This window comes from Platalea leucorodia (assembly GCF_965183815.1).
Source record: "Platalea leucorodia genome assembly, chromosome: 4".
In the NCBI taxonomy this organism is placed as follows: domain Eukaryota; kingdom Metazoa; phylum Chordata; class Aves; order Pelecaniformes; family Threskiornithidae; genus Platalea; species Platalea leucorodia.
In genome coordinates, this window is record NC_138826.1 from 75,023,557 (window position 1) to 75,050,385 (window position 26,829).

General features: G+C 38.4%; 2 protein-coding genes across 4 annotated transcripts; one reads left to right on the top strand and one right to left on the bottom strand.

The window, feature by feature from the left end:
• Positions 1–24: 24 nt before the first annotated feature.
• DEPDC4 (DEP domain containing 4) lies at positions 25–13,014 on the top strand (the record flags this gene model as incomplete). The annotated part of the gene is made up of 9 exons (XM_082308563.1): positions 25–109; positions 1,124–1,550; positions 2,080–2,234; positions 2,747–2,933; positions 5,253–5,479; positions 8,342–8,484; positions 8,704–8,829; positions 10,308–10,386; positions 12,768–13,014. The coding sequence occupies 9 exons, from the start codon at positions 25–27 to the stop codon at positions 12,983–12,985; spliced, it is 1,647 nt and encodes a 548-aa protein (XP_082164689.1). The 3' UTR covers positions 12,986–13,014.
• Positions 13,015–16,111: 3,097 nt separating this feature from the next.
• On the bottom strand, positions 16,112–26,789 carry ACTR6 (actin related protein 6). Of its 3 annotated transcripts, XM_082310608.1 has the most exons (12): positions 26,546–26,789; positions 25,800–25,917; positions 24,544–24,612; positions 23,386–23,509; positions 22,436–22,571; positions 22,289–22,345; positions 21,504–21,602; positions 21,238–21,316; positions 20,357–20,528; positions 19,278–19,416; positions 17,808–17,937; positions 16,112–16,264 (listed from the first exon to the last, which is right to left on the bottom strand). In XM_082310608.1, the coding sequence occupies exons 1-11, from the start codon at positions 26,611–26,613 to the stop codon at positions 17,808–17,810; spliced, it is 1,191 nt and encodes a 396-aa protein (XP_082166734.1). In that variant the 5' UTR covers positions 26,614–26,789; the 3' UTR covers positions 16,112–16,264. The 3 variants fall into 3 exon arrangements, with proteins under 3 accessions (XP_082166734.1, XP_082166735.1, XP_082166733.1); XM_082310609.1 differs by lacking the exon at positions 17,808–17,937; XM_082310607.1 differs by lacking the exon at positions 16,112–16,264 and having other exon boundaries at positions 17,445–17,937.
• Between the last annotated feature and the right edge of the window lie 40 nt (positions 26,790–26,829).

Sequence of the window (26,829 nt, forward strand, 5' to 3'; positions counted from 1 at the left end):
TCCCGGCTTCCGCCAGCCGCGGTGATGGCGGCTTATTTGACTCCGCGGTTCAGGAGGCTCCGGAGTCAGAGCGAGTTAGAGCCGCGGCGGGGGAGCGGGCGGCGGCGAGGTGGGGGAAGAGAGTCATCCCCGTCTCTTCGCTGCCGCGGCTTTTTCTTCCGCAGCGGCTGTGGGGCTGGCGGCGGCTCCGTGTCTCGCCGGGGAGCGGAGCGGGCTCTGAGGGGCCGCCGCGCGCCCGCCCGTTGGAGGGGTGCCTCCGGCTGCCGGTGCCGCGGGAGAGGCCGTTGGCCGGCGGGCGGGAAGGAGCTAGCGCGGGGGTCGGCAGCCGTACCGAGGAGAGAGGAGCCTCCTCCGGCTGTACCCCCGCAAGGGTGCGGCCGCTAGGGCTGAGCGTGGAGCTGCGTCGAAGTGTTCGGAGCGAAAGGTTGGGGGGGCGGGCAGGTTTAATGTGTTGCGAATGGTGGTTTGGCGTCTGCAGAGCTGAGAGTGATATGTGGAGGAGAAACCGGGGACTGGAGGAGCATCTCCCCTAGGCGAGGCTGAGAGAGCTGGGACTGCTCAGCCTGGAGAAGAGAGGGCTCAGGGTGTTCTCATCAATGTCTACAAGTACCTGAAGGGAGAGTGCAAAGAGGACGGAGCCAGGCTCTTCTCACTGGTGCCCAGAGAGGTTGTGGGCGCTCCACCTTTGGAGATATTCAAAAGCTGTCTGGACATGGTCCTGGGCGACCAGATCTGAGTGACCCTGCTTGAGCAGGGGAGGTTGAACCAGATGGATCCCAGAGGTCCCTGCAAGCCTCGGCCATTCTGTGTTTCTGTAATGAATTAATGTGTATGTGTACATACATACAGTATGTGTGCTAATAACAAAAAAGCCTTCCTCACCTGGTTTTAGTGTCTCTTTGTTCTCTTCTGTTGATTCTACCCTAGTGGGAGTGAGTCAACTTACAAGAAGGACTGATTTATGAAGTATTATCTTTCTCTGTCTTTGTAAAATTAAGCTGATTTCTGCAGAATTTTTAAATATATATACACATAACTAATTTCACAGAGTAAAAATATTTTTTAAAATGTTAAAGTAAAGCTTTATAAACATCTGTAAAACTTTCATATAAATATTTTGCAGATTGTGATGGTCCTTTTCAAGCAACTCAGCTGTGGAATAGTATTATTCATGCTCTTCACAGTCAGGTGGAAATCAAAAGACGTAGGCAACATCTGAAAACATATAAAAACTGTTTCACTGGCTCAAATGCTGTTGATGTGGTACTGAGCCATCTTATGCAAAGCATGTACCTAAGCTGCAATGATATTTCTCGGCTGAAGGGAGTCCGTGTGTGCCAAGCATTGATGGATCACAAGGTGTTTGAACCAGTTGGAGCAAAGCTTTATTTATTCAAGAATGAGAAAGAAACAGAGTTTGAAGACACAAACACTAGTCTCTATAAATTTGTAGATAGCAGTCTTACTCCTCTTCTCCCGAAAAAGCATAAAGATGATGAGAGTTTGTCTCCTGAGCAAATCTGCAAACAGAAGGCAAAAAGACGTTCCAGGTGAGTTACTCTGAACTGTTCTAATTTTTTTTTTTTAAGTTAACGTGGGATAACTGTAGATGAAGTTATATCTGTCTAATCCAAGTATTGGAGACTTTTGAAAACTACATGCTGGTTTTGAGAAATGTCATGTCTAAATCACAGGTGCTACCTAATATTTCTTGGTAATGTTAAGCTGCTTTGATCTGCTCTTTGTTATTTAGAATAGAGTCTGGCACAGTAGCATAAGCCCAGGAAATGTTTTGTTTTGCAGTCAATTGTGCTGAAATATGACAATTAGCATGAATGAGCTACTTGCTGGAAGCTGGTAAAAGAAATGGAATTAATAAACGTTATTTGGAATCAATATCCTTGCCATTTTCACAAAGCAGATGTGGATGATTGGTTTTCTAGCAGCGGGATAGACCCCAGAAACAATGAAGCCCTAACGTGCTGATTTAACAGCAATTTAGGAAGTGACAGAAAGATAAATGTGTCCTAATCATACTTGTTATGCATCCTCCCCCCCCCCCCCCCCCCCCCCCCCAAGCAGAATGAAGTGTGAAAGAACACTTTCAAACCCTTTAGCATTAGAAGCAGCTGATAAAAAGAGGGTAGAGGAGCTTCTTCAATCAATAAATGTTCACACATCTTTACCTCCAAAGATCATGGTTAATGAACCAACTCATCTGCTTTCAAAAAGAGGTGAGGATTGAATTTTTCATTTTAAATCTTGATTGTTCTTCACTGTATCTATTTGGAGTACCTCATTTCTGTTAAACACTGCCCCTCAGAGTCCTAAATTTAACATGTCACTAATGACAGAACAGCTAAATGAATGCTAAATGGGTAAATGCTCATAGTAAGTAAACTGAAGGAAATAAAAGGGGATTAAGTTTTTGCAGGATAGTGTTATTCTGTTTATTCAAATACCACTTCAGAAGGAGATAGGTTTTAAGATTAAATACATCTGTATTACGATTCCTTTGCTATTCACTTGTCTTTTCTTGTACATATTACTAATTGGAGTAGGTTATTACTAATTCTAATGTTATTGGGGAGAGAGATGTTCTCTTTAAAGCCTTCTTTCTCACACTGTGCTGTTACTTTGTTTTCTTTGAACACTTAAAACATTCTTGAGTGAGTAAAAATAAAGGTTAGTGTTTTACATAAGATCTTATTTCTGAGGATGTTTTTTTGTGTGTTTATGGTATCAGTAATAGAAGATGTCTGGAAACAGCAAACTCTGCTACGACTGCTGCAGTTAATTGATGTTCCGCTTCTAGAAGATATCTTGGTGTCTTCAGTGAAGGCAAAACCAGACTGTTTTGGCAAAGAGGAAGACCTGATTATCTCAAATACTTTCCTGGACAGAGAGGTTACATGTAGCTTAAACTTGCCTGAGTAAGTTATACATCTATAAAATGGATTTGTTAGTAAATGCTTTATTTTTACTCTTGATCAAACATTTGTGTTAAGCGAACAAATTAGACATCGTTACACTTGTAGACAGGGGTGGCATTAATGTGCTTTCCTTTGACTTCTTTTCTGAAGTGGTAAGGGAATTCACAAAAAGTATATGTTTAGGATTGGACATTTGAGGATTGTAAGCATACATTAAAACTTTAACCTCAAGTGTCAAAAACACTCCTAGTTTCTAGACCAGACACTTCACTCTTAAGTCTCTATAACAGATATTAGAACTTGAAAAAAAAAATTCTGAATCTTTTTATTTGTTTGTCACAGTTTCTGGTGGTGGTGCTGTGAAGCTATAAAGTCAATAAGGCATCTATTGTTAGCAACAGAAAAGGAGAAGCTAAGTTGTAGCATTGAAGAATGCTTATATCGTGAGAATGTAAAAGTGAAAGTGGCTGCATGTCATCAGTGCTCTTTTCCTTAAATGTTCTCTTATTTTTGTAGTGTTCATATTGATTGCACTTGGCCTGATCTCTGTCTTAGCATGTACCTTTAATGAATATGTTAAGGCATGTCTCCTCATGTGTATATGTCTTAGTAATACTTATTTCTGTAAAATCAATACAATTTTTACCTGTTTGTGAGATCGAGGTCAATCTGTGTACCTGAAGAGACTTTCTTACAGTTTTTATGTATTCTTGCTTTAGGGAGAAAATATTACTATTTTTACATATGTTTAGAGTTTTATATAAGCTAATGAAACTCCTGGTTCCAAACTAGGTTTATTGCTGGATAGCATCTTAACTCCACAGGTTTTTCCTCTTAGAATGGTTTAATGAACTCTGTTTCTTTTGAGCTTTATATTTCTGTTGTACTTGATTCTTGGGTGATTGGTGGGTTTATGTCTCTTAAAAGATCTCATATGTGGTTCTTACTCTGTATTATTCTGTGTTAAGTGTCTCTAACATTTGGGTCTTTGCTAGTATAGCAGATAAGTGTTAAGAAAATTAAATGCTTGCTTCACTACTTTATTCTACAATTACTTAACTGGGGTGGCTGGAGTAGCATCTTTGTGGACAGTATATTATTTAGGTCTGGCTTATAGTGTGCCAGAGAAATGGAAAATTCCAGGTATGAAGAATAGCCACCAGTATTAAAAGAAGTTGTAGGATTAATTGCCCCCAGTGTGAAGGCAGGGGAGTAAGCACAATTTACATATCAAATTTTCTGGCTTCAGTTTTCAAATAATGTCATGTTATGCTTGAAATAATCAAATACCTGCTCTCCATGTAGGTATTTAAAAACTGTAATCAAATCCTGCTTGCAGTGATTGCACTGCTCATGGATTCATAACTAAAGGGAGGTCATGATCCTATTTCTGCTTTACTGTATTACCCCATTTATGCATCCAAGAGTTATACAATCCTTGTTGGTTCTAACAAAAGTTCATGTTTATCTAGCTTTCCAGCAGCAAGTTTAAAATCTTTGTTTCTGCTCTTCATGATAAAAATAAGATTCTGTGGATCTTTAATATTTGCATCTTCTCATAAGTTATTGATTCAGTTCAAATTATTTTATAGCCGGAGAGTCAGATAAAAATAATTCTCCCTCTGCCCCCTACAGTTCTATAATTTTAGATTTCTTCTGTACAAAATGGTTGAGTTAGTGGCTTTTTCCTCTGACCTTACAGTCTCTTTGAACAATAAGTTGTCTACCTGAATTTTAAGTTCTCCTTACATTTTTCTCTCCCTAGTTAAGTCATACAGGCAACAAATGTTTAAGAAAACTCATGCCTTTATAGTAGGTCATAGAATAAACTGCTTCCACAACCTTCTGGTATTTAAACTGTTTTTATTTTTTTCTGTTTTCGAACTAATTGTCGTCTTTCTTTTCTGTAAAGATCCAGTCCCTTGCTTTTTCACCCTGGTTAGCTCTGTTGGGTTTTCATTGTGTGTGTTGGAGTAATAGTGGGGTGGTGTTTGGTTTGAAATACTAGCTGAATCAGGCAAGTGCCCTGGGGTCAGTGACAGTCTGGCATGATTGCAGCTTGTTTTGATCTGGGCGTACCTCAGGTGTATTGTCTGTAGCATAGGAAAACCATGGAAGTTGCTTGTTGTGAGCAGGACCTTGAACTACTATAGTGAAATAAGTTACATAAACTGCTTAATAAGCAACAAGTGTAATGCTGTAGTTCAAATATGTGACTATACCTGCATGGTTATTTCTATCTAATTTTCTTTAAAGGATTAAATAAGACTAGGCAGAACACTTTAAAGTAAACACTAAAACTAACTTTTCCTTCTACAGGCTTGACAAATGGCTCTATGCTGCAATTGAATGCTTGGAGTATTTCCCAGACCAATTCATAGTGATGGTTAGTCAGCAGTTACCTCAAAGCACTAACAAACCCAGCAGTCTGAATACATACAAGAAGATTCTTTTTGACATTATAATAAAGTATTATAGTCAAAAGAAGGACTCCCTTCTTGCCACTCAGGATCTCAATATTCATTCAGGAATTATAGAACTTATAGGTAAGAGCAACCTGGAACAAAAAAACACAAGTGAAAGCTGTATAAAGGATGTAACTTACTAAGTGTTAATTGACTGAATCATAATACCATTTGCAATGCTATTGCAGATGCACTTTAATTTGTAGGTTGGAAGGGAACGCTCGTGGTCGCTAGCTAGAACCTCTGCTTAAGGCAAGGACAAATTTCAAAGTTAGATCAAGTTGGTTGGGGTTTGGTCCAGCTGAATTTTGAAAATCTGCAAGGATAGAGAGTCACCAGCCTCTGTGGGTAACCTGTTTCAGCATATATAACTACTCTCGTGAAAATTTCTTACCACTAGTCAGAATTTCCCTTATTGCTGCTTATGACTAATAACATAAAAGTAAAATCATTGCTATAAAGTTTTCTTGTTAATCAGAGTAAGATTTTGTAAGTTCTGGTCTTAGGGCTTTTTTAGTAATAGAAGTTATTTAAAATGATAAAAGGGGCTGTTGAGATTATGATTCAGGTTGTGATTCCCCAAAAAAAACCCTCCCTACATATGCTCACAAGTAAAACAGAAGGGTTTAGATTAAGTAGAAGTTTAAGATTAATCCTATCCTAAATAGGTCCTGTTACTTCTTTAGTTCTGTACGGTTTATGGAGTGTTATCAAAAGTTTCAGTTTTTAGAGAACTATGACAAGCTTACTGGCATAGGAGCACAGTTGGCCTGTGTAAAAATTGGAGCAGAGTGGTGGATCCTGTGGCCAAAACCTTATGAAAATATAAAAGGCAATATTTTTATCAGTAGTACTTTGCTAAGGAGAAGAAAAAAAAAATCAAATTATAATAGAAGTCATGAAAGGGAAACTATTGCAAAATTACATAACCCATCCCTAAAAAAAGAATGCTAATTTGAAATAACTGACTTAACTACTGGTAACTTCTGCTAAATGTTCACTTAAATCAAAGATGTTATGGTTTGTATACACACTTTAAATACAAAACTGATATAAACCAATATTGTAGAGTATTACTAAATGAGAGAATCAAAACAGCCAAATCTGTAGGCAAGGGAAAACAGTGTCATAATTCTGCAGAATTACTCTAGTGCTTTAGTAGCCTGTAGGTCTTTCCTTATTAAGCGGGGGTAGGACTAGATGACCTTTAAAGGTCCCTTCCAACCCAAACTATTCTCTGATTCTATGATTAAGTACCTGCTTGATCTAAACTACATGACCTGTGAATGTCCAGGCTATTCTGCTTTCTTATTCTTGCTCTAATTTTGTCATCTTTCCAACTTGAGTAAGATTATCTCACAAGCAGTTTCTAATGCTTTATTTCCTTTTGATGAAGTAGTAGCCTTAATTTTATCTTGGGTCCTCAGCTGTGTGTTCTAGTTCATACTAAATCACTGTTAGGAGACTGTGCTTAACTACTTTACAACCATTTTCCCCTCTCAGTGCTATGGAATAGATTATGGTCATCAGTGCATAGCAACTTGGATTCTAATAATAATTTTCAAGTAGAATCCAGTGCAGTTAACCTTACTTTGATAAAGTACTGTTATTCTGATTCTAGTGCAAGAGAGCTCAAACTAACTATGAACATTTACATATTTAAATACTTTCAAAATTAATTTGAGAAGTACTGCAGTTAGCTAAAGTACAACTTCATTTTGTTATCAACGTATATACGGTTGTAACTGTATCTTCCTCAGTTGTTAAACAGTTTGATTTAAGATGGCTGGTAATACAGATCTGTTGTGAAGGCAAACATGTTGCTGTGCTTGTTGCCTTTAAAATAAACAGATCTAGAGTACTTGAGTTGTGTTACAGAAGAATGAAGTTGGTCAAACTAGTCTATGTGGCTTATTGAACCTTTTTACATTGGAACTTTTTCTTTTTTTTTTTCCTGCAGTCTTTTAAAGTAACTCAGTAAAGCTTTAAGCACGGATCAGAGAAACTTTTATCTAGAAATGATTTAACTTCCAGTCTTTATATGTATACTTCTACCTGTCTTGATCATGTCCAGTTCTCTTTCCTGCCTTTTTCTCTGCCCTTCTTTTGCAAAAGGGTCACTTACTTGCTCTTTTGGTGTTCTTTTTAAACAAAGATGGTGTCAAATGGCTTGTGGTACACCCCTGAAAGTTCTGGATTATTTCTTGTAAAATATAACCTCTGTCGCAGTGATAAGACAGAGGCCAGAAAATCATACGTAGCTTCTATTCCTGTATCTGTCCTTGTCTTGCTCTTGCTTTAAGAAAGTTATTTGGCATTTTGATAGTTCCTCACTGTCAAAGTGAAAATAATTAGAATTATCATCTAACAGGGTTTTTATAGAAGATTATTTCCACCTTATCACATTTCCTTGAGAAACTTATAACCTAATGGCTTAAAAAGGTGGTGGTGGGGGACACACACAGGACACCAACCAATGAACCAACAACAAAAAAGAAACAAACAAACAAAAAAAGAAAACAAAAACCAAACCAAAACAAAAACCCCCAAACAAACAAAACCTCAAAGCAATGAGAAAGTTAAAATTGTTCAGCTCATTAATTACTTTGAGATTAATCCTGGAATATAATACGAAGATGTGTAAACACAAACAGTGCAAACATCACTTCAGTGTTTGCACATTGTACACAGAACATGGTAATGTCCTGTATATATTGTCCAAGTACATCTGTTCCTTGACTAGCTATGGGACAAAGGTTTTAAGCTTATATTGATTAAATGCTGTATTGAGTCTTGTCAAAAGGTTTTAGACATCATCGAGATAACCTGCTTTGTTTGGAGGGAAAAACAAAAAAAAATGGGATTAATATTGGAATTTAAATATGTATTCTTGACTCTGTATCCAATGCAACTGTTCATTTTTATTGTTTTACTCCATCACAGAGAAAGGAAAAATGGATCAAGCTCTAGAGGCATCACAACTTTATTTGAAATTATTAGCACCAAATATCCGAGAAGAACTGCATAGACTCCTGACATTCATAGCCATTGCATCCAAATCTGAGGGCTACAAATTACAAAAACAAGTAAGTATCTGTTGTGTTTAGTGTGGGAAATAGCACTTTGCTATAGTAAAGCTAACTTTTTTTCAGAGTTAGAAGTATTCTCTTTACTTCCTTCTGATGTGATTTGTTGTAAAACAAATATCAAGATGTTCTGCCCACTAATAGCATCCCTTTATTCTTAGTCTTTGCTGACACATTGCAAGTAAATCTAATGCCAAATCTGGGTGATTCTTTTTCTAGTTTGATAACAGATTGGTGATCATCAAGACTTGCACAAAGTTCATCTTACAAAATAAGACATTGTCAAAATCACGGGTAGAACTGCTGACTCAGTTTCTGATGGACAATCACTCTGAGCTCTTCAAGGTAGCATTTTTTTTTTTACCTCGTCAGCTTTATAATTTTAAATGTTAAATGCCATTAAGTGCCTTTGTGGAGATGAGCGGTCTGACAGCAGAGTTTAATATTCCTTCTGTTACAGTTTAATGGTACAGTCAAGTAGGGTAAGAAACTATTTCAGGCTATGGAGGACAGCTTTGAGAGCTTTGCAATCCCTTACATATAATATCCTCTCTTTATTTGCATCATTTGTGTTAAGAAAACATTTGCAGTATTAAGAAACTTTTATAGAGACCTTTTGGCACCTTGTTTCTGATGGCTGTCTACTAAATTTTTAGGCTTCTTAGCGTCTTTTGCCTTTGGAAGTCAGCTGACATACCCTGAGTGATATATAAGATGGCATGCTCTGGTGCCCCAGTGTACATGTACAGCTTCAACGACTCTTAAGAGTTCCTTTTGGCATTTTGAAATGTTAACTTCCAAATTAAAGAAAATAAATAGAACTACAAAATGAAATGGGCTTTCTATTTAACTTGATCAGTTATGTAAATATACAGATATATCTTACAGTCTCATTTATTTACTTCCTATCATACTGTCACACATGTGAAAAGATGCAACCTTCCCAGACCCTATATTGACTTTCTGAATTCAACCAATGCATGAAAGTTGTAATGTTTCACTACTGTTTTCCTCAACTATAAAATTCCTTATTAAAACACTAGACAGAGATGAACTAATTGTCTCAGGTGTTGCAAGATAGCTGTAAAATGCTCTAGACACCTATTGTCCAGTTACAAATAAGCCTCACAGAAACACTGATTTCGTTTCATAAGATATTTAGTTTTTGTACAACACATTCATTTCCACTTCTGACCTCAACTGAAGAGACATGGGAGATTTTTATCTTTTTAGTTAGCTCCAGTTTAGTTTAAAGTATCAAGTGGTTACTGGGAGTTTTGTATATGTTAATATACAGCCAAAACCAAATACTTTTTGTTGTGGGTTTTCTTGTTTTGGTTTGGGTTTTTTTGGTTTTGTTTTGTTTTTTGTTGCTAAGGGTTCTGACATGAGGGTTAGGGCTTTGATTCGTGATTGGAGATGGAGCCAGATCTGACAAGTGAAGTGCCCACTGCTTCATAGCAGTGACAGCAGAGTGGATGGTGGCTCACTTTTTCGCAACTGCAGCTGAAAGCTTTTTGTATTATATAAGCTGAAATGAGTTCAAGGTCTACGCTACAGTTTTTGCTGTAGTTCACTAGAAAACAACATCTAGAATATCTTGCCTCCTATTTCTTTGGCCAGAAATATCAGGAACAAGCATATTTATATGTGTTTTAGTGCAATTTTTTGAGATATTTTGAATGTGTACCTAAATAAATCTAGGCATAGATTCTTCTGCAGTTAATTATGTGATTTTTAAATTGATCATCTGAAAGCTTTAGAGTCTCAAAATACAAAAGTATTGGTTTTGTAACTTTTTCTTTGTCGGATTGTATTTTCAGACTCCTTTAACTCTTCTGGAACTAACTAGTAGGAGATTTGAGAGTTTGCTAGAAGGACAAGATCCAGATATCGATTCAGGTAGATGATGTGATACACATTTTTATATAAACCTTTCTATACAAATCAATTTATCATCAGTTGACTATAATTTTGCATAGACTATGTTCTTTTTGTTTGTTAGAAGTGAAGCATTAAAGTGACTAGTGGCTAATTCACCAAATAATTATCTGCTATAAGCAAAACACTGACCTCTGAATATTAGAGAACAAGGATTCTATTAATTATCTACTTCGAACACATTATAAAATTTTTTACTGAATAACTACTTCTGGAGAAATTAATTCAAAATGTGTTTCCTGAAGTGACTTGCTTATAATTTGGCTTGTGAATTAGATGTGACTTTTATATTTAGGAACAGCATTCTTACATTTCTGCCACAAGACACCTAAAAATTCTCATAGAGCTCAGTAGTTTGAGGTTCTAGTAGATGTCTTGAGCACAGACCTTGATTGTTTAGTGTTTGAAGAAGTCTTCCTTTTCTGTGTAAGCACGAAGTTTATTAAGAGCTTAAGACTTAGAGAAGGGTAATGTAGCCTAAAAGGAAGGCATTTGACACTTGGTGTGTACGTGGGATTAGTGTTTTCCAGCTCATTTCTTTTACGAGCGAACACTCCATCTGGCCTTGCTGCCAAAAATATCTTTCAGCACTGTGATTAAAAGGGTTGGCTTAAATAATTGAATTTCTCTCTGACTCTTTAGCTGCTTCTTTTTGACTTCTGTATTGCCAGTGCACTATGTGCTTAAACATTGAAGGGAAGCCATTAGGGAACTGAATAATACTGTAGGTTATTGTGCTGTTTAATAATATATTTAATAGAGCGGCTGTCTGAGAAGTAGTTTTGGTACAGAATCTTCTACCATCTCTGGTGGGTTCTGGAACATGTCCAAATTCCTTCCAGTTCAACATTCTGAGTATCGCATATTGTGTAGCCAAAGAATACAGAGATGAGCAACAGAGGAAGGAGTTGCCTGTCTGCAGTATTCGTGGAGCCTGTGTGATCTCCATCAGCCGATTGAACAGACAACTGAAGTACAAACCCCATACTATACTCTCCCTACTAAGTTTTGGAGTTTCAATCTGTAAATGCATATAGATCCCATCTACTTGTTGAAATAGCTAGTTTGATCTGATTGTAAGCTCTCCAGCGTGGCATATTCCTGTTTTCCTGTGTGCCTCATATTCTGGTGTCACTTTCCCTTTTCTCATGGAGGAGACAGGAGGAAAATCTTTCCTGAGAGCTAGTGAGTGTTCTTAGCTGGTGAACTTCTGAAGTGCAGGTGGGAGCAGGAGGAAAGGCTGGGGGATGCTGACAAGAAAAGGAGTCTGTCTGTTGCAGGAAGGTAATCATTAGGTCTGCTTCAAATAAACGTTCCTAAAAACACTGAGGGAACTCTGGGGTTGGTTTTAATCTAGTAAACAGCTTGAAACCACTGGACCAAAGGATCCACCCTGAAGTTTTAAGAGTTAATCTCTTTGCCAGAAGTTGCTAAGTTTTCCCTTTTGAAAGAGCTATGTTTTCTTGATCTGACTCTACTAAACCATAAAAAGTCTTTCACATTTGGTGTTTGACAGACTCATTGTAAAAGAAGGGAAGGACAGGTCCACATGAAAATTCTGGCAGCTCAGGTTATTGACGCTCTCTATGTGAAGCCTTAAGAAGATGGTGTTTGTACAGAACCAATAGTAAGAATTTCTTCTCCTTTGGGCAATTGACATTTGTTCAATCAACTTGCTCACTAATGTGTGGAGTAGCTGAATGCCAGTCTTTCCTCAGGCCAGAACTCACCTCTCCAATGATGGGGCTTGAAGCCTTGCAGAGTAGTACTTAAGCTAAATAGTGCTTAAGTTGCGTCTCTCTCGGGCTCCAGTTCCTTGCTCTGCCCTCACCCTGAACTGCTGCCCAAACCATGCTGAGCTGTCTAGTTGCCTAGAAGTTCCTGGGTTCTGTTTCTGAATTCAGAGGTGTGGTTCAGAGGCAACTGTTTCTCCGAAGTATTTATTCACTTGCATTATGTACTGGGCCTTGCTACAGCAGACTCACTCAGGGAATTACTGGACCATGACAACTGCAAGGTGCCATTCTTGTGATGTAACATTCTTCATTAGGGCTTCTGTTTGCAAGAACTATGTTGACTCTTTGTCTTGCAGGTCTGTTTGCAATACAAAATCATGTGTGATATTGCAACTGTAATGCTGCTTTTCAATTTTATTTATGCAATTAATGTTTAGATGTTCATCCATGCTCAGTGGAAGGCTGTATGTTTCACATTGTTTGTAGAGAATCGTAGTCGCAGTCTGAACTGGAATATCAATATACCTATGTTTCTGATCATATTTTTTTAATCAGGCTCTTATATGATGCATTAAACTTACTCTGAACCTCTGATTTCTTACAAAGGCTTCACCTTCTGTCAGCGCGTGACAACTAAAGAATATGAAGATCAAAAACAACAAATAAATCAGCATCTTCTTGCATTGGCTCAGGAGATGGACAATGACCCCAATATTCCTTTGAAGCAGAAGAAGAAATTAATTAAAGAATTAAGAAAATACCATTCTGTCATCTATTGTAGTGGTTGTAAAACTACATGTGAATTTTGTACTTTAAATGGTTAGACATCAATACAGCCTTTTTTTTTTTTTTGTTAAAGGGGGATGCATATGAAAACTACTCATGGTACAAACCATTTTCTTTTTGTGTCCTTACATCTTCAGTTACGGGATACTGCAACTATCAAAATTACTATGCTGCTAAAAAGCATTAATTCTGATTAATCACTCTTTTAAGCAAAATGTACTTGATTACTTTTAAGTTGGTAATAACAGCACACTGCTTGTGCTGCTTTGAGTTCAGGGTTTGGCACTTTTTTGCCTTCTGTCCCACAACCCCATAGCTTTCTAGCTGAGCCAAGTCTACATTCAGAGCTATGCTTGTACTGATAAGCTTTTAATCTCTTCTATCTATAGTTCATAATTTAACTGTAATCTAATCTTAAACTATAGATTATGACTCCTATGAGTATTGTAAAAGTGTACAAAGTGTGTCAAAAATGTTAGGAGCACGTCAGTGGGTTTTGAATCTGTGACAGGCAAGATTTGTTAGGCAGGGGAGCTGTGTGTGCTTGTCAGTAATTACAGCCTGTTACTCCTTCCCCACTCTGGCAGGCTGAGCTGCTGCTGAGCTGGCGGTTATGCAAAAGCAAGTAAAAAATTACATTCTGAAAAAAATTGAGGAATAATAATCTTGGTTTAGATATCTTGGTGTACTTAAGCAATTTATTTTAACATGAGGATACTTTGATAGTGTCCAGTTATTTGTCATAAATACTTTGATAGCCTTTATGGATTTGTAGGGCAAAGCTAGAACGCACGCTGGCCTGTCTTGACACATTGATGGGCAACTGTACATTGACAAGGAAATGTTGATTGAAATCATTAAATAAATATGCAATACAATGTTATAGGGGTTAAATTACTTCTTCCATCCTCATGACAGACATTTGATCATGTATTGGACATAGAAACATAGACTTGAGATTGGAAGGGACCGCTGGTCTAGTCCCACCTCCCAGCTCAAAGTGGAGTCAATTAGTGCAGGCTGCTCAGGGCCTTTTCCAGTTGAGCTTAGAATATCTTCAAGGATGGAGATGCCACAACCTCTTAGGTGAATCTGGTCCAGAGTTTGACCAGCCTCACAGTATTTAAAACAAAATAAAAGAAACAAACAAACAAAACAACCCCAACCACCAAAAAAAGCCCAAACCTTACATTTAGGTAGAATTTCTTGCATTTCAGTTTGTGCCCGTTGCCTCCTGTCCTTTCACTGGGCACCACTGAGAAGTGTCTGGCTCAGTCGTCTTTACTCCCTCTCCTGAGCCTTCTCAAGGCTAAACAATCGCAGCGCTCTCAGCTGCTTGTATGACAGATGCTCCAATCCCTTATCATTTTCATGGCCCCTTTGCTGGACTAGCTCCACTATGACTGTGATTTTTGACTGTGAATATGCTTCTTTAGGTATATACATCCTCAACTGCTCTTCAAACATGTGGTCAAGTTACCAGCTTTCTGAAAACAAGTTCTGTTTTCTTTTCTTTTATAAATTGAAGTGGTTACACTGTTAAATATAACCAACTATGCGTACAGGTAATAGGTTGTGTTAACTTGCATATTTCAAGCACCCTTATTTAAATGACCTGGCCCTATTAGAAGTCAGGGAATGTAGTTGAAATCTCTGACCATGTGTCCCTGATTATGCACTTGTTATTTAACAGTGACTGTCCAGTGTAAAATAAATAACTTCTGGAGGAGTAAAAAAGACCAACTTTCACCTTTCAGAGGTGAATGCCCTAATTGCTAGGCTACAGGGCCACGTATTCTTTTTCTAGCACTGTGGGGGGGTTTTGGTCATTCTCCCAGAAAAGGGAGCACATACAGAAGTAAGTTATTGGGAATTGTAAATAGGAAAGTATTTCCTGATTAAGTGCTTCTGGTGTTGAGTAGTGGGAGAAGGGGATTTTAGTTTTGTGTGGGTTTTTTTGTTTTGGTTTGGTTTTTTTTCCTTTCTCTCCAGTCCCTTTACTGGGTCTCACTCAAAATACTGAACCTGGTAAGAGGGAGGAGTGATAACATGGTAATTTGTAGGCTAGATGGACTGGGAATTGCTTTGGGAAAAACTGTATTTTTAAAAAACATTCTTGCACTTTGTGACTTGAGTAGAATTTTCTTGTGCTAATTTAAAGATGATAATAAAGCCTTGCATACAAAGTGATGAATCGGTCTATCATTTCATAGTGCTTTCATAATGAAGAAGCAGCTCAGTGGGTGGAGAACCAGGTCTCAAACAGTAAGGAATTGCTTCAAATGGACAGCTGGAGTTTCCTTCAGTTCATGGGACAAGAAGTCAGGATTGATCTAGTTCTGCAAAGGAAAGGAAGAGCTCGAGCTATTTTATTCACCTACCCTGACAGGAACATCTACTAATTTTTAATCTTCTGTTGAAAGAAATGTGATATTTTACATTTATAGGGGCCTGTTGAACAGAACAAGTTTGGTGAACTACAGATTACTGTTTTTGTTAAACTTTCAGTTACATTCCAAAATTACGAAAACTTTATTGGACTTTAGAAAAGTCCTGTCAATTATCTTTAACAGTATTTGACACAGAATCATCTGGTAGGGAAACTTGGACCTCTCACTCATTTCTATTTATGATTTCTAGCATAGACCTATCAAATTAATTGCCAGTATGAATTTGTATTTGAAGTATAAAATTTCTGGAGTGAAGAGTTTAGTCTAGAGGTACTTTCCAGTGCAGTCTTATCAAAGAACAAGTGCCGCCACCTTCAAAGGCAGCTTACTTCTACTCATAGAGCATTCATGTTTACTCCTACCAAGGAAAAGGTTCATTGTTGCTTTTATGAGAACTATATTGCTATATTACTTATATTAATTATATAATATATATATTATATATATATAAAATTATATAAATATATATTATATTTATAAATATTATATAAATATATATTATATTAATAATATATATTGCTATATAACTATATTATGAGAACTATAGTGCATATTTCCTTATTTTAAGTCCATGTAGCTGTTAACAGGAGGAAGAGGGTATCTCTTCCATTCATTTCAGCAGGTTAGTCTGGAGGAAAGCCACCATGAGCTGGCAGTCCAAAGTAAAAAAGATCATATTCAAGAAGAAAGGTCATCTCAGGCTACTGTTTAATTGGGGCAGCTCATCATCAAGATCTCCCGTTCTCTGGAGTGTTGGCTTCTCTTCTGTATTGCCCTTACGCTGAGACTTCTGGGTAGCAACAGGAAGAGCCCACGAGAATCTGGAATGAGGGTCAGAACAAGGTGGCTCTAACTCCATGCGCTTACCTGAAGTAGAGAAGAAATGGAAGCCAGAGGTGAGGATACCTCTGTATCTTAACGCTATCATCAGTGAGCCCAGAGGCTGGCGGTACACACCTTTGTTTTCCCTGTTCACAGCCCTGACCGTTCAACTACATCAATTACCCTTGGGTCACAGAGAACAATTTTTCAGAAGGTAACAGTTGTGCTTCAGAGTGCCCCTCTCTGGACCTTGTCAAGGATCACTGGAGGGAAGTGAAAGCCAGTGAAGCCTCTGCTTGATCCCTGCCGCCAACTGCCGAAGTCCGTCAGTGCTCTTTGTTCCAAGCTAGGTAAGCGTACTGCGTGAGTATACTTACCGTTTTACGTAGGGGCAGACAAGAGAGGGAATATGAGACTTCAGCTGAGAATAGGATGCTCTTCTGCAAATATGAGACGGTGGAATATCACCGGCCCTCCGAAAAGGGCAATTCCCCTGTGGCCACCAGCTGCATCGGGTGCAGATCAGTGTCAGCACCGGTGAGTCCATTATCCACCCTGCGCGAGTGCCCGCCTCTGTCCTGGCCCCCAGGCAAGCCAGGTGGGGCACCCGCTGCTCGTGCAGCCCCCGGGGGCTCCTGCCTGGCTATTAGCCTGTACAGCTGCCCTTTCCCCTCCTGCACGCAGTGCTGCACAGACTGGTGGCACAGTAGCAGAGCTTCTCATGCCACCTTTGCTCTGTGAACAGAAATAACAAGTACAGGCTGGGGCAGCTGTGTTTATTGAGTGCATGGATAAGACAGAGATGGGATTAAGCAGGACACTGCTGCAAGCTTCGTTCACCTCAGACAGCTTCTGACATCACCTTTTCAGAAAGGCGAGGGAGCGGCAGGAAGCTTATTTGCTCAGACATTGTTTAAAAACAAAAAACAAACAAAAAACCCCACACCCAACTAACCCAAACCCCCTTTTTAAAAAGAAATTGTTCAAATTAACAGTTGGACTCGATGATCCTAAGGGTCTTTTCCAACCTTAACAACTCCATGATTCTATGAAATTACTCTTTCCTCAAAGCCTAAGTATACTTTCAATAGCAGTGGTCACATTTCAAGTATATTCCTCTCGTGGCTATTCACTAAAATAACCAAAAATAAAACTCATGTATTCCTTATCAGGATAGGCAAGCTCAAAGAGACTTTTTGAGATGTTTAATGTCCATTCAATTGCATGCACAAGTTAGAATACTCATTTAGAAAAAAAAATAATCTTGATTTCTTCTCACTATCTATTAGTGTCACACGAGTACAAGCATTCAATATTTTTATTGCCTCATGCATTGAGGTTTTCTGCAGTAAGAATACAATGAAGCTATCAGTAAAAGATGAGAACATAATGAAATGACAATGAACTTATTATTTCATAGTATTAGGCTTGTAAAACTTTATTTTTAAACTCTGAAAATTATTTTTTCCCAACCTGCTTAAATACAGGAAAGCTAAAACACAATCCTAACTGATAGAAAACAGGTTGTAGTTCAGAGAGTTCCATTCTGAGTAAAACAATAGAATAACAACGTATCCAATTATGCTACCTATATATCAAATTTCTCTTCACAGATATTGTGTCCATGTTCTTCATAATCTTCTCTAGTTACTACCATGTCTTCAAAATCATCATTTTCAGAAATGAGCTTTCCACCTTCCCAAGAATAAGTAATAGGGCTGAAAAATGAACAAAGTTATTGTTACTCATTGTCCTGGTTTCAGTTGGGACAGAGTTAATTTTCTTCCTAGTAGCAGGTATAGTCCTGTGTTTTGGATTTAGGATGAGAATAATGTTGATAACACACTGGTGCTTTAGTTGTTGCTAAGTACTGCTTACACTGGTCAAGGACTTCTCAGCTTCCCATGCTCTGCCCGGTGCACAAGAAGCTGGGAGGGGGAGGACAGCTGACCAGACTGGCCAAAGGGCTATGCCATGCCGTATGATGTCATGCTCCGTGTATAAACTGGGGGAGTAAGCCGGGGGGGGGCAGTGACCGCTGATCGGGAACTAGCTGGGCATCGGTCAGCAGGTGGTGAGCAACTGCATTGTGCATCACTTGTTTTGTATACTCTTTTATGATTATTATTATTATTATTATTTCCCTTCCTTTTCTGTCCTATTAAACTGTCTTTATCTCAACCCACGAATTCTACTTTTTTCCCCCCCTGATTCTCTCCCCCATCCCACTGGGGAGCAGTAGGAGTAAGCGAGCAGCTGTGTGGTGTTTAGCTGCCTGCTCTGTAAGTTCATTTAAAATAGAAGTATGCAGTGATGATTTCCAAGACTTTTATTTAGCCATACCTATTTAAAAATACATTTTTGATGGGTAAATCAAACCACCCAGCTCCAGACAAGTTATGAGACAAAGTCTGAAATACTTGCAGGGCTAACTGACTTTGCTTTTTATAAAAAGCAAGTGTCTCTTTGGAGGCAGGTGTGAAGAGGGCAGGAAGTGGAGATGTCTTTGTATTTACTTTGCCCAGATAATGATTCTTTAATAATATTTAAAAATGCTCTTTAATAATACTTTTAAAAAAGTGAAGATTTTTTTGTACTTTCAAGGTATACTTGTTTTGTGTCAGCTGTAAACTCTGTCTCTGCAAAGATGTTACCTTTTCCAAATCCCTGAAGCAGCTACATTAATAATGACATGGCAGCATTCAGATGCTGAAAATTCTTCTAAGTAAAAGACTAAACTCTAATCTTGTATACTTATGTATCCACTTAATGACAATACAGTCTTATTTATCTGTTTACAATAAAAAGACTGATCCGGAAAACACTTACTTATATGCTTAACTTTATCAGCCAAAGCACAGGGAAAGCAAATGGTCTCTAATTTATTTGTTTTTTCTGAAAATATCCTCATCTAAAACAGTCTTGTACAATTTTGGTTCACTTAATATTTAAATTAACCCCTTTACTCAATCTATCTTTTAAATTAGCAAAAGAAATCCTACTTTATAGTTTGTTCTGCTACAAGAACAAAGCTTGTTCTGTACAGTTTAGGACTTACTTTTCAGGAAGAACAACGGAAACATCATAATCAGTTGGAGTAAGACATCGAACTTCAGAATAAACCCGATCTCTGAAGCCCGGAAAAAGGGTGTTTCCCCCAGTCAGAACTATGTTCTTGAAGAAATGAGGCTGCATTTCTGTAAAATAAAACAAGTAAATCTGTAATTAGAGACTGAATATATATTTAAAGATTAAAAGGTTTTTTTCCCCATTTTTGTTATGATTTAGAACAGAAGTAAGAAATATGCATAAAAGAATTTTATGATCATCTAATGATCACATCAGTTAAATAGTTTTAGTGAGAAACACAAGAAGGTGATCAATCACACTCTGTTCTTTGTGATTTTTAGAATTTGGCTTTGATAACTACAGTTTTCTTATATTGTCTGTTAAATTTCATGTCTGCCAACACAATTCCTCTTTCACAAGGGATTTTAAATCATGCAGTTTTTTTAGGAGCACAAAATAATAGCCTCAATGCTGCCATACTTATGTGGTATCATAAAACCTATGGAAGTCTTCTTTGTAGTAATAACATTAATTATATGTACATCATCTATAAAATGAAAGCTTTAGTATCACTTCTGACAAACACAGCAGTGAGAAAGGTTTTATACTTTGATACTTAAATTACTGAGTTTGGCCAGTTTCATTTTTCTCGTCAGTTTCATTTTTCTTTTCTTCCAATGGAGAAAGATATTTTAAAATACAACTAAAACTAATTTCAAGTATATTCCATCATCAGTGTCAAAGACATAGATCACGTTAGAGAAGGATAAGAAGAATTAAGTCTGCAGCGATTAACTGAAACAAGAGTAGAAACCAATCAATGAATCGCCACAAAACTGTGTTTGCCTAACAGAGAATCTTGTAGACAATCAGTTCTAGAGTATATGACGCTCACCAGAAGACAGAGCAGTTCACAACACCTTAGTAAGTAGCATATTGAGAGTACTAGCTTCTTAAGACACTTTGGATGCTTAAAAAACAAAACAAAACAACCCCAAAACAACAACAAAAAACCCAACCTAACCCAACACCCCCCCCCCCCCCTTTCATAATACTTCTAGGTTATACCTTCAGGTAAATTCTGAATAGAATAAACAATGGCTTCAGGAATTCCCATCTCTTGAATACCAATATCCGAAGGATGGAAGAGTATTTCTGGAACTGCGAATCTTTCATTTGTTAGACGAAGTATTTGTTCACCAGTCTTGTATTTTCCACTTAACACCATCTCTTCCCTTGGCTAAATTAAAAACATGAATAGTAGCCACTGCTTAGGAAAAGAAATTGCATCGTACAACATTCAGCTAATCTTTTTCATGTACTGCAGAGGTAGGCAGTATATTCTATGTTAAGCTGTATTATTAACTTATCTTTCAAGAATAATACATACTCTGGTATTAAGTCTGAAATGACTTTGCTCTTATCAACTGCAGTTTTGCCTTAAGCGTAATACAACAGGTATGCACGAGAGTGGCCTTAAAATACTGGGACTGCTTATGAAACTACGGCCAACTCAGTACGAGATAAAAGTTGTTAAATTGTCTTCATTGGTATGAAGACTTTTCAGGCTCTTCTATAACATGACTTTGAACCTTCTACCTATTAGGATATTGAAATGAAATTCAGAGAGACTTTTAAAAAGTATTAAAGCAGAGAAAACTTCCAACTCAACTTAAAAAAACCCCAACAATAATGATACAGATAGGTTGTATGACAGAGCACAAGCATAGAAAGCTACAAGTATCAAATAATAGAACATAAAATGCAATGCTGGAAAAACAGTATTTAATTGTCATCTCAACTTCCTAAGGAAAACTTTACCAATTAATGCATAGCACAGAAAGAAGTTACAATGCAGCATTAGAAAAAAGAAAGTCTTTTTAACCTCTCTACTAGACTTGTGCAGGGCAACAGTCCAAAGAATACTTCAAAAACCATACCATCATTACCTTACAAAATCCTTTTTTAATTGTGCTGAAGTCTGGCAAAACATAATCTACCATTACAGTATTTTCCTCTCCTTTCAATCTGAAAGAGAAGAACGCGAAATACAACAGAATAAAAAACAAGTTCTAAATTCCAACTATTTTATACTGCCAAGACTGCCCTTGACTTAACCGGAAAATTTTCTGATTAAGAGTATAGTTTTAGTTGTTTATACAAATAGATTGTTCGGAAGTACCAACTTTTACATTTAGTACCATTGTATACATACTTGGCAATGTCCATGTCCTTGTAAAAGTCTTGAGAAACATAACACACATCTTCTTTCACTTGATTAATTACATGCGTTTCATCCATAACATGTAGCTGCCTGTGAAAAACAAAAACCAAAAACACAGAAGTTTGAGAGTAATTAAGTCTTAGCATTATCTGTCCAGTTTTCCACTGGAGATGAGCATCCATAGTTTTCAAATCACAGAAAGCTACTGTCTCGATATCTAAAACTTGTATTCAATTTATGAAAGCATTCCTGGCCTACTGGAGTTTAATATTTTCCTATTTCACAGTTCAATATATATAAACATCTACCTGCATTAGCCCAATGTCTTCATAACAAGTACAGCCATAATCCTGCAATTAGCTCTACTAGCAAAGACCTTTACCCAGATAGAATTCCAAGCTAAAGGATCCTAATGAAAAGTTGATCATATTGAATTTTATTTGTGGTACTGATAGAATCAGTTAGTTACTGATGATCCACTGAGACATCTCAGAAAATATGTAAGGACCTGTGTAATTCTGAACACACAGGTAACCTCAGCGACTTCAAAAGCACTGGCACTTTAAAAACTAACAGCCTAATTCTTCAAAGAGCTTAAGATCATCTTAATTCATGAGCTTAAGCTCAAGATGGCAGCTAGCAGATTATAACAGACAGAAATTCCCTTCTCCTTTAAACAGCATTTGATCTAAAATTCACAGAACCAGTAAGAATACCCCCACAAACTTCTAGCTCATTTCATACCAGGTCTCAAGATGATGATGAGCATGCTTTACCTGTAAGAGATTATCTCCTTCAGATGGTTGGTTAAGAGTTTTCCTCCAACATTAATCCTACAGAAAAGGAGTAACACAAGGAATTCTGTCATTATTAACTTCAGGCACAGCAAACAATTCTTCTAGAAAATATATACTCCAGTTTACCTGATGATTGCCTCTTTCTTCTTTTTACTTCTACAATAAGGTACAATGTGTGTAAAGGAGTATCCACTATCCACAATGATACAACATAGCTCAGATGGATTATCCCGGAAATACCTGTGCGCACTAAGAGCTCCAGCTGAAATACAGAAAATTTCATTCAATTTTTATATGAATATACACTTTTAGAATTTACACTGACATGAAAGTGTACTTGCTTCATATTTTAAATGCCTTTGACAGATTTCCAAGACCTTAATACAATACTACAGCCAACACATGAATTCATTTTGACAGTGGATAAAATTAAGTATCATATATGCCCCATTTATTCTTTTTCAGTAACTCCAGTCCATGTTCAGTTTCCTCTCCTGAAGTCCAAGCAGACTGATCACACCACAATTTATCAAACCTATCTGAAGACCTATCTAAAGGAGCATCCTATGTCCAGCTATCTTTCAGAAGGGTTGTGATGTTATTTGTACATTCCTTATAAGATACAATACATTTCATGATTGTAATGCTGCATTTTATTTGCTGATACAAAACAAAACCAAACAAAAAAACCACACACACCCCCCCCCAAAAAAAGGAAGGCTATCAAAGACTTCATGCAAATTTTTGGTAGACTTTCTCAAATACTATCCTCTTTCAAAATCCATCTGTTATCTCTGTCATTCTGACTCTGCTCAAATTTCCTTTAATTACATATGACACTCTTAAGAAAGTAGTGTAAGAGTATAGCTGGAATTTAAAAAAAAAAAAAAAAGTTTAATCCAGTTAGAGCACATATAGGAGCATATTACTCAAGAGCCAGGAAGGAAATGAAGTAATTTCTTTACCTTTATATATACACGTGTGTGCGCATACAGGCATACATGCTTATTTATTCTTTTATTTACAAGGTTAACCTTCAAAATATATAAATGCAAACTAGAAGGAGACAGACTCACCATTTACTCTAAGAACTGCTTGAAACTGATATTCTTCAAATAGAATTTCATTCATGGATTCTTGTATTGAACTGAAGTTAAAATAAGGTTCGGTAATAATAATATTGGTATCTACAAAATCCACCTATGAAAAATATATTGTCATTACACAAAACTTAGAAATTAATACTCCATTACTGTATTTTGCAGCAGTTGAAGATGATGTAAATTTGAAGACATGAATACCACTTGCTGTATCTGTTTGTAGAAGCTAGGCTTAGAAAGTTTTAGTGAGGCCAGCAAAAGATCCTGGACTTTCTGCATTTACTGGTATCTCAAACTCCTTTAGAGAGGACTTCAGTGGGTTACTTCATTCATAACTAGATATGGCCCTAAACATATTAGCCGCTGTATCTCTCTGCAGTCTTCACTCGTGAAAAAGAATTAAAAAAATTCTCCTTGAAACCATGACTAAATTGAAACTAGTTCCAAAACTAAAATCAAAGTATCCAAAGCCAGCACTGTGTATTTTTAGGTATGGAGACTAAGATATTTTGAGGCATTACTTTCATTCTCAGTACCATTCTGCCTTCTAGCTGTTACAAAAACCAAAAACTGTCAGAGTATATAACATATTTTTAAAGAAAAAATAAAAGGGAAGCCTTTCTACACTTCTTGTGCTAAATCCAGTTCATGTGATAAGTAAGAAAAATTAAGTATCAGGTATTTATATTTTATACATTCAACTTACTCATAGGTAGAAAATGGTCAGCCAAAGATGGTTACTTAATGTGCATGTCTTCCAGCCTACTGACCTAACTCATCACTCTCTTTTACATCAACAGTTTCTTGATCTCTAAACCACATTGTATCCATCTACAATTATTATTTTTTACTAACTTGAACTCTTAATTATATTGATGTGAATTTCTTAACATACATGAACTGAACTCAGTATGAATACACACAAGTCAAATGTTTTTAAATTCCTACACCAGAGCTCAAAGTAAAAATTTTCTTCAGTCTGCAAAAAAATAAATCCCTGTGATTTCTAATTGAAGGCACTTTTAAAGAGAACAGTAAGCTCACCAGTTCTATTTAATATTTGACGTACTTATGTTAATTCCATTAGTCAGTATTTAACCTACACAAAATCTGTAATTAATAAAGGGCTCTTACTTGATACATTTCTTTTCCAAAAAGATAATCCCAAACCTGTCTCTGGACATCCCAGTTCACCAAGTAACCCTGTAGGAATTTAGAAAAAAAATTACACTATTTGGAAAATAAAATCATACTTAAAAAAAAATTACTAGAAATGAAAAAATGTCAAGTGATTGATAGACTGGTAGAATAAAGAAATTTGAGAGTAAAAATGTTTAAATTCACATTTCTATGCCAAGGAGTAAATGTTACATAGGATAAAGAATGTTACAAACATTCCCTATCAATACGTTAATTACTACACTACAAAACCAATGTAAATTATGTTTCCTATATACATTATTCTCTTTGACAGAAGCCTGTCAGTCTGACCTCGGTGCTGGGGACGGTTATGGAGCAGATCGTCTTGAGTGCCATCACACGGCACATATGGGACAACCAGGCGATCAGGCCTAGTCACCATGGGTTTATGAAAGGCAGGTCCTGCTTGACTGAATATGACCAGCAGTGTGCCCAGGTGGCCAAGAAGGCCAATAGCATCCTGGCTTACATCAGGAATAGTGTGGCCAGCGGGACTAGGGAAGGGATTGTCCCCCTGTACTCGGCACTGGAGAGGCCGCACCTCGAGTACTGTGTTCAGTTTTGGGCCCCTCACTACAAGAAGGACATCGAGGTGCTGGAGCGTGTCCAGAGAAGAGCAACGAAGTTGGTGAAGGGTCTAGAGAACAAGTCCTATAAGGAGCAGCTGAGGGAACTGGGGTTGTTTGGCCTGGAGAAAAGGAGGCTGATGGGAGACCTTATCGCTCTCTACAACTACCTGAAGGGAGGTTGTATCGAGGTGGGAGTCAGTCTCTTTCGCCAAGTAGCAAGCACTAGGACAAGAGGAAACAGCCTCAAGTTGTACCAGGGGAGGTTTAGATTCGATATTAGGAAAAATTTCTTCACTGACAGGGCTATCAAGCACTGGAACAGGTTGCCCAGGGAAGTGGTTGAGTCCTCATTCCTGAAGGTATTTAGAAGATGGGTAGATGTGGTGCTTTGAGACACAGTTTAGGGGTGGACTAGGCATTGTTAGGTTTACAGTTGGACCTGATGATCTTAAAGGTCTCTTCCAACCTAAATGATTCTGTGATTGTTAAACTTCACACTGCTGAATTCGATTCTTGTATGATACTACATATAACGCTGCAGTTGGGGCATATTGTATGAAAACTATTCCTTAAAACAATTTACATTTGGCTATAACGTTAACCTCAGGATATCTTACTTACTTTCTGAAAAGGGAGAATATAAAAAAGACCAGAGGGATCTTTAATTTCATCCAGTTGATTTGCCGTAAAGGTTTTCAAGCGTGCAGTCTTTGATCTGAACTGACAGTTGGGAATAACGCTGGAAAAGATTGGTAAGTTTCCTGTTCATCATGATATGAGACACATTCATTGTCTTTAGGCTACTTTCATAAATAATATACGTTCAATAACATTTTTGCTGCTGTTTTTGGTTTTAATCCATTTATTGGAGCCAGTTACGAGGGAAATCTCTAATTCCTGACACCTCCGGTGCAGACGAGGCACCTTTTAGGAAAACAAAACACCCCCCACCCCCCCACCCCCCGCACACTGCACTGAGCAACCACCTCCCCCCCCGCCGCCAGCACGACAAAAAGGGCGCTGGGGGCTCCTCCGCGCCCAGGCACCGCCACCCCCGGGACCGCCACCCACGCACCCCCGCCATGGGCGGCGGGGAACGGCGTAACGGTCCCGCCGGGCAGGTCGGCGCGCGCCGCAGGGGCGGGGCCTGGCACCCGCCGCAGGGGCGGGGCCAGGCCCGGCCTCTCGGCGGCGAGCGCAGGCGCGCTGGCGGCCCGCTCGCCGGTGAGGGGCTGCGGGAGAGGAGGGGCGGCCTCCCGTGCGCCCAGGCGCCGGCGGGGAGCGGCGGGAGGGCAGGTGCGCCGAGAGGATGCGATAAGGGGACGCCCGCCCGTCCCGTCCCGCCTCCTCCCCTCCCGGGCCCTCACCTGACGCTCGCGTGGCTGTAGCCGATCTTGGCGTTGTAGGCGCCGTTATCCAGCACCAGCGTCGCCATGTTCCCCACGGCGCCACGGCCGCCGCCGTCCCAGTATTGATCCGCCACCGCCGTGGATCTCTATGGTTACCATAGAGCGGAGGAGCAGCGCCGCGCGTTGCCTGATGGGACGCAGGAGTGCCGCGGGAACCGCCTCCGGCAGCTCACCCGCCTCTGGCGCGAGACGCTCGCCGCTCACGTGGCGCCGGTGACGCTGGCGAAGCTGCGGAGGCTATT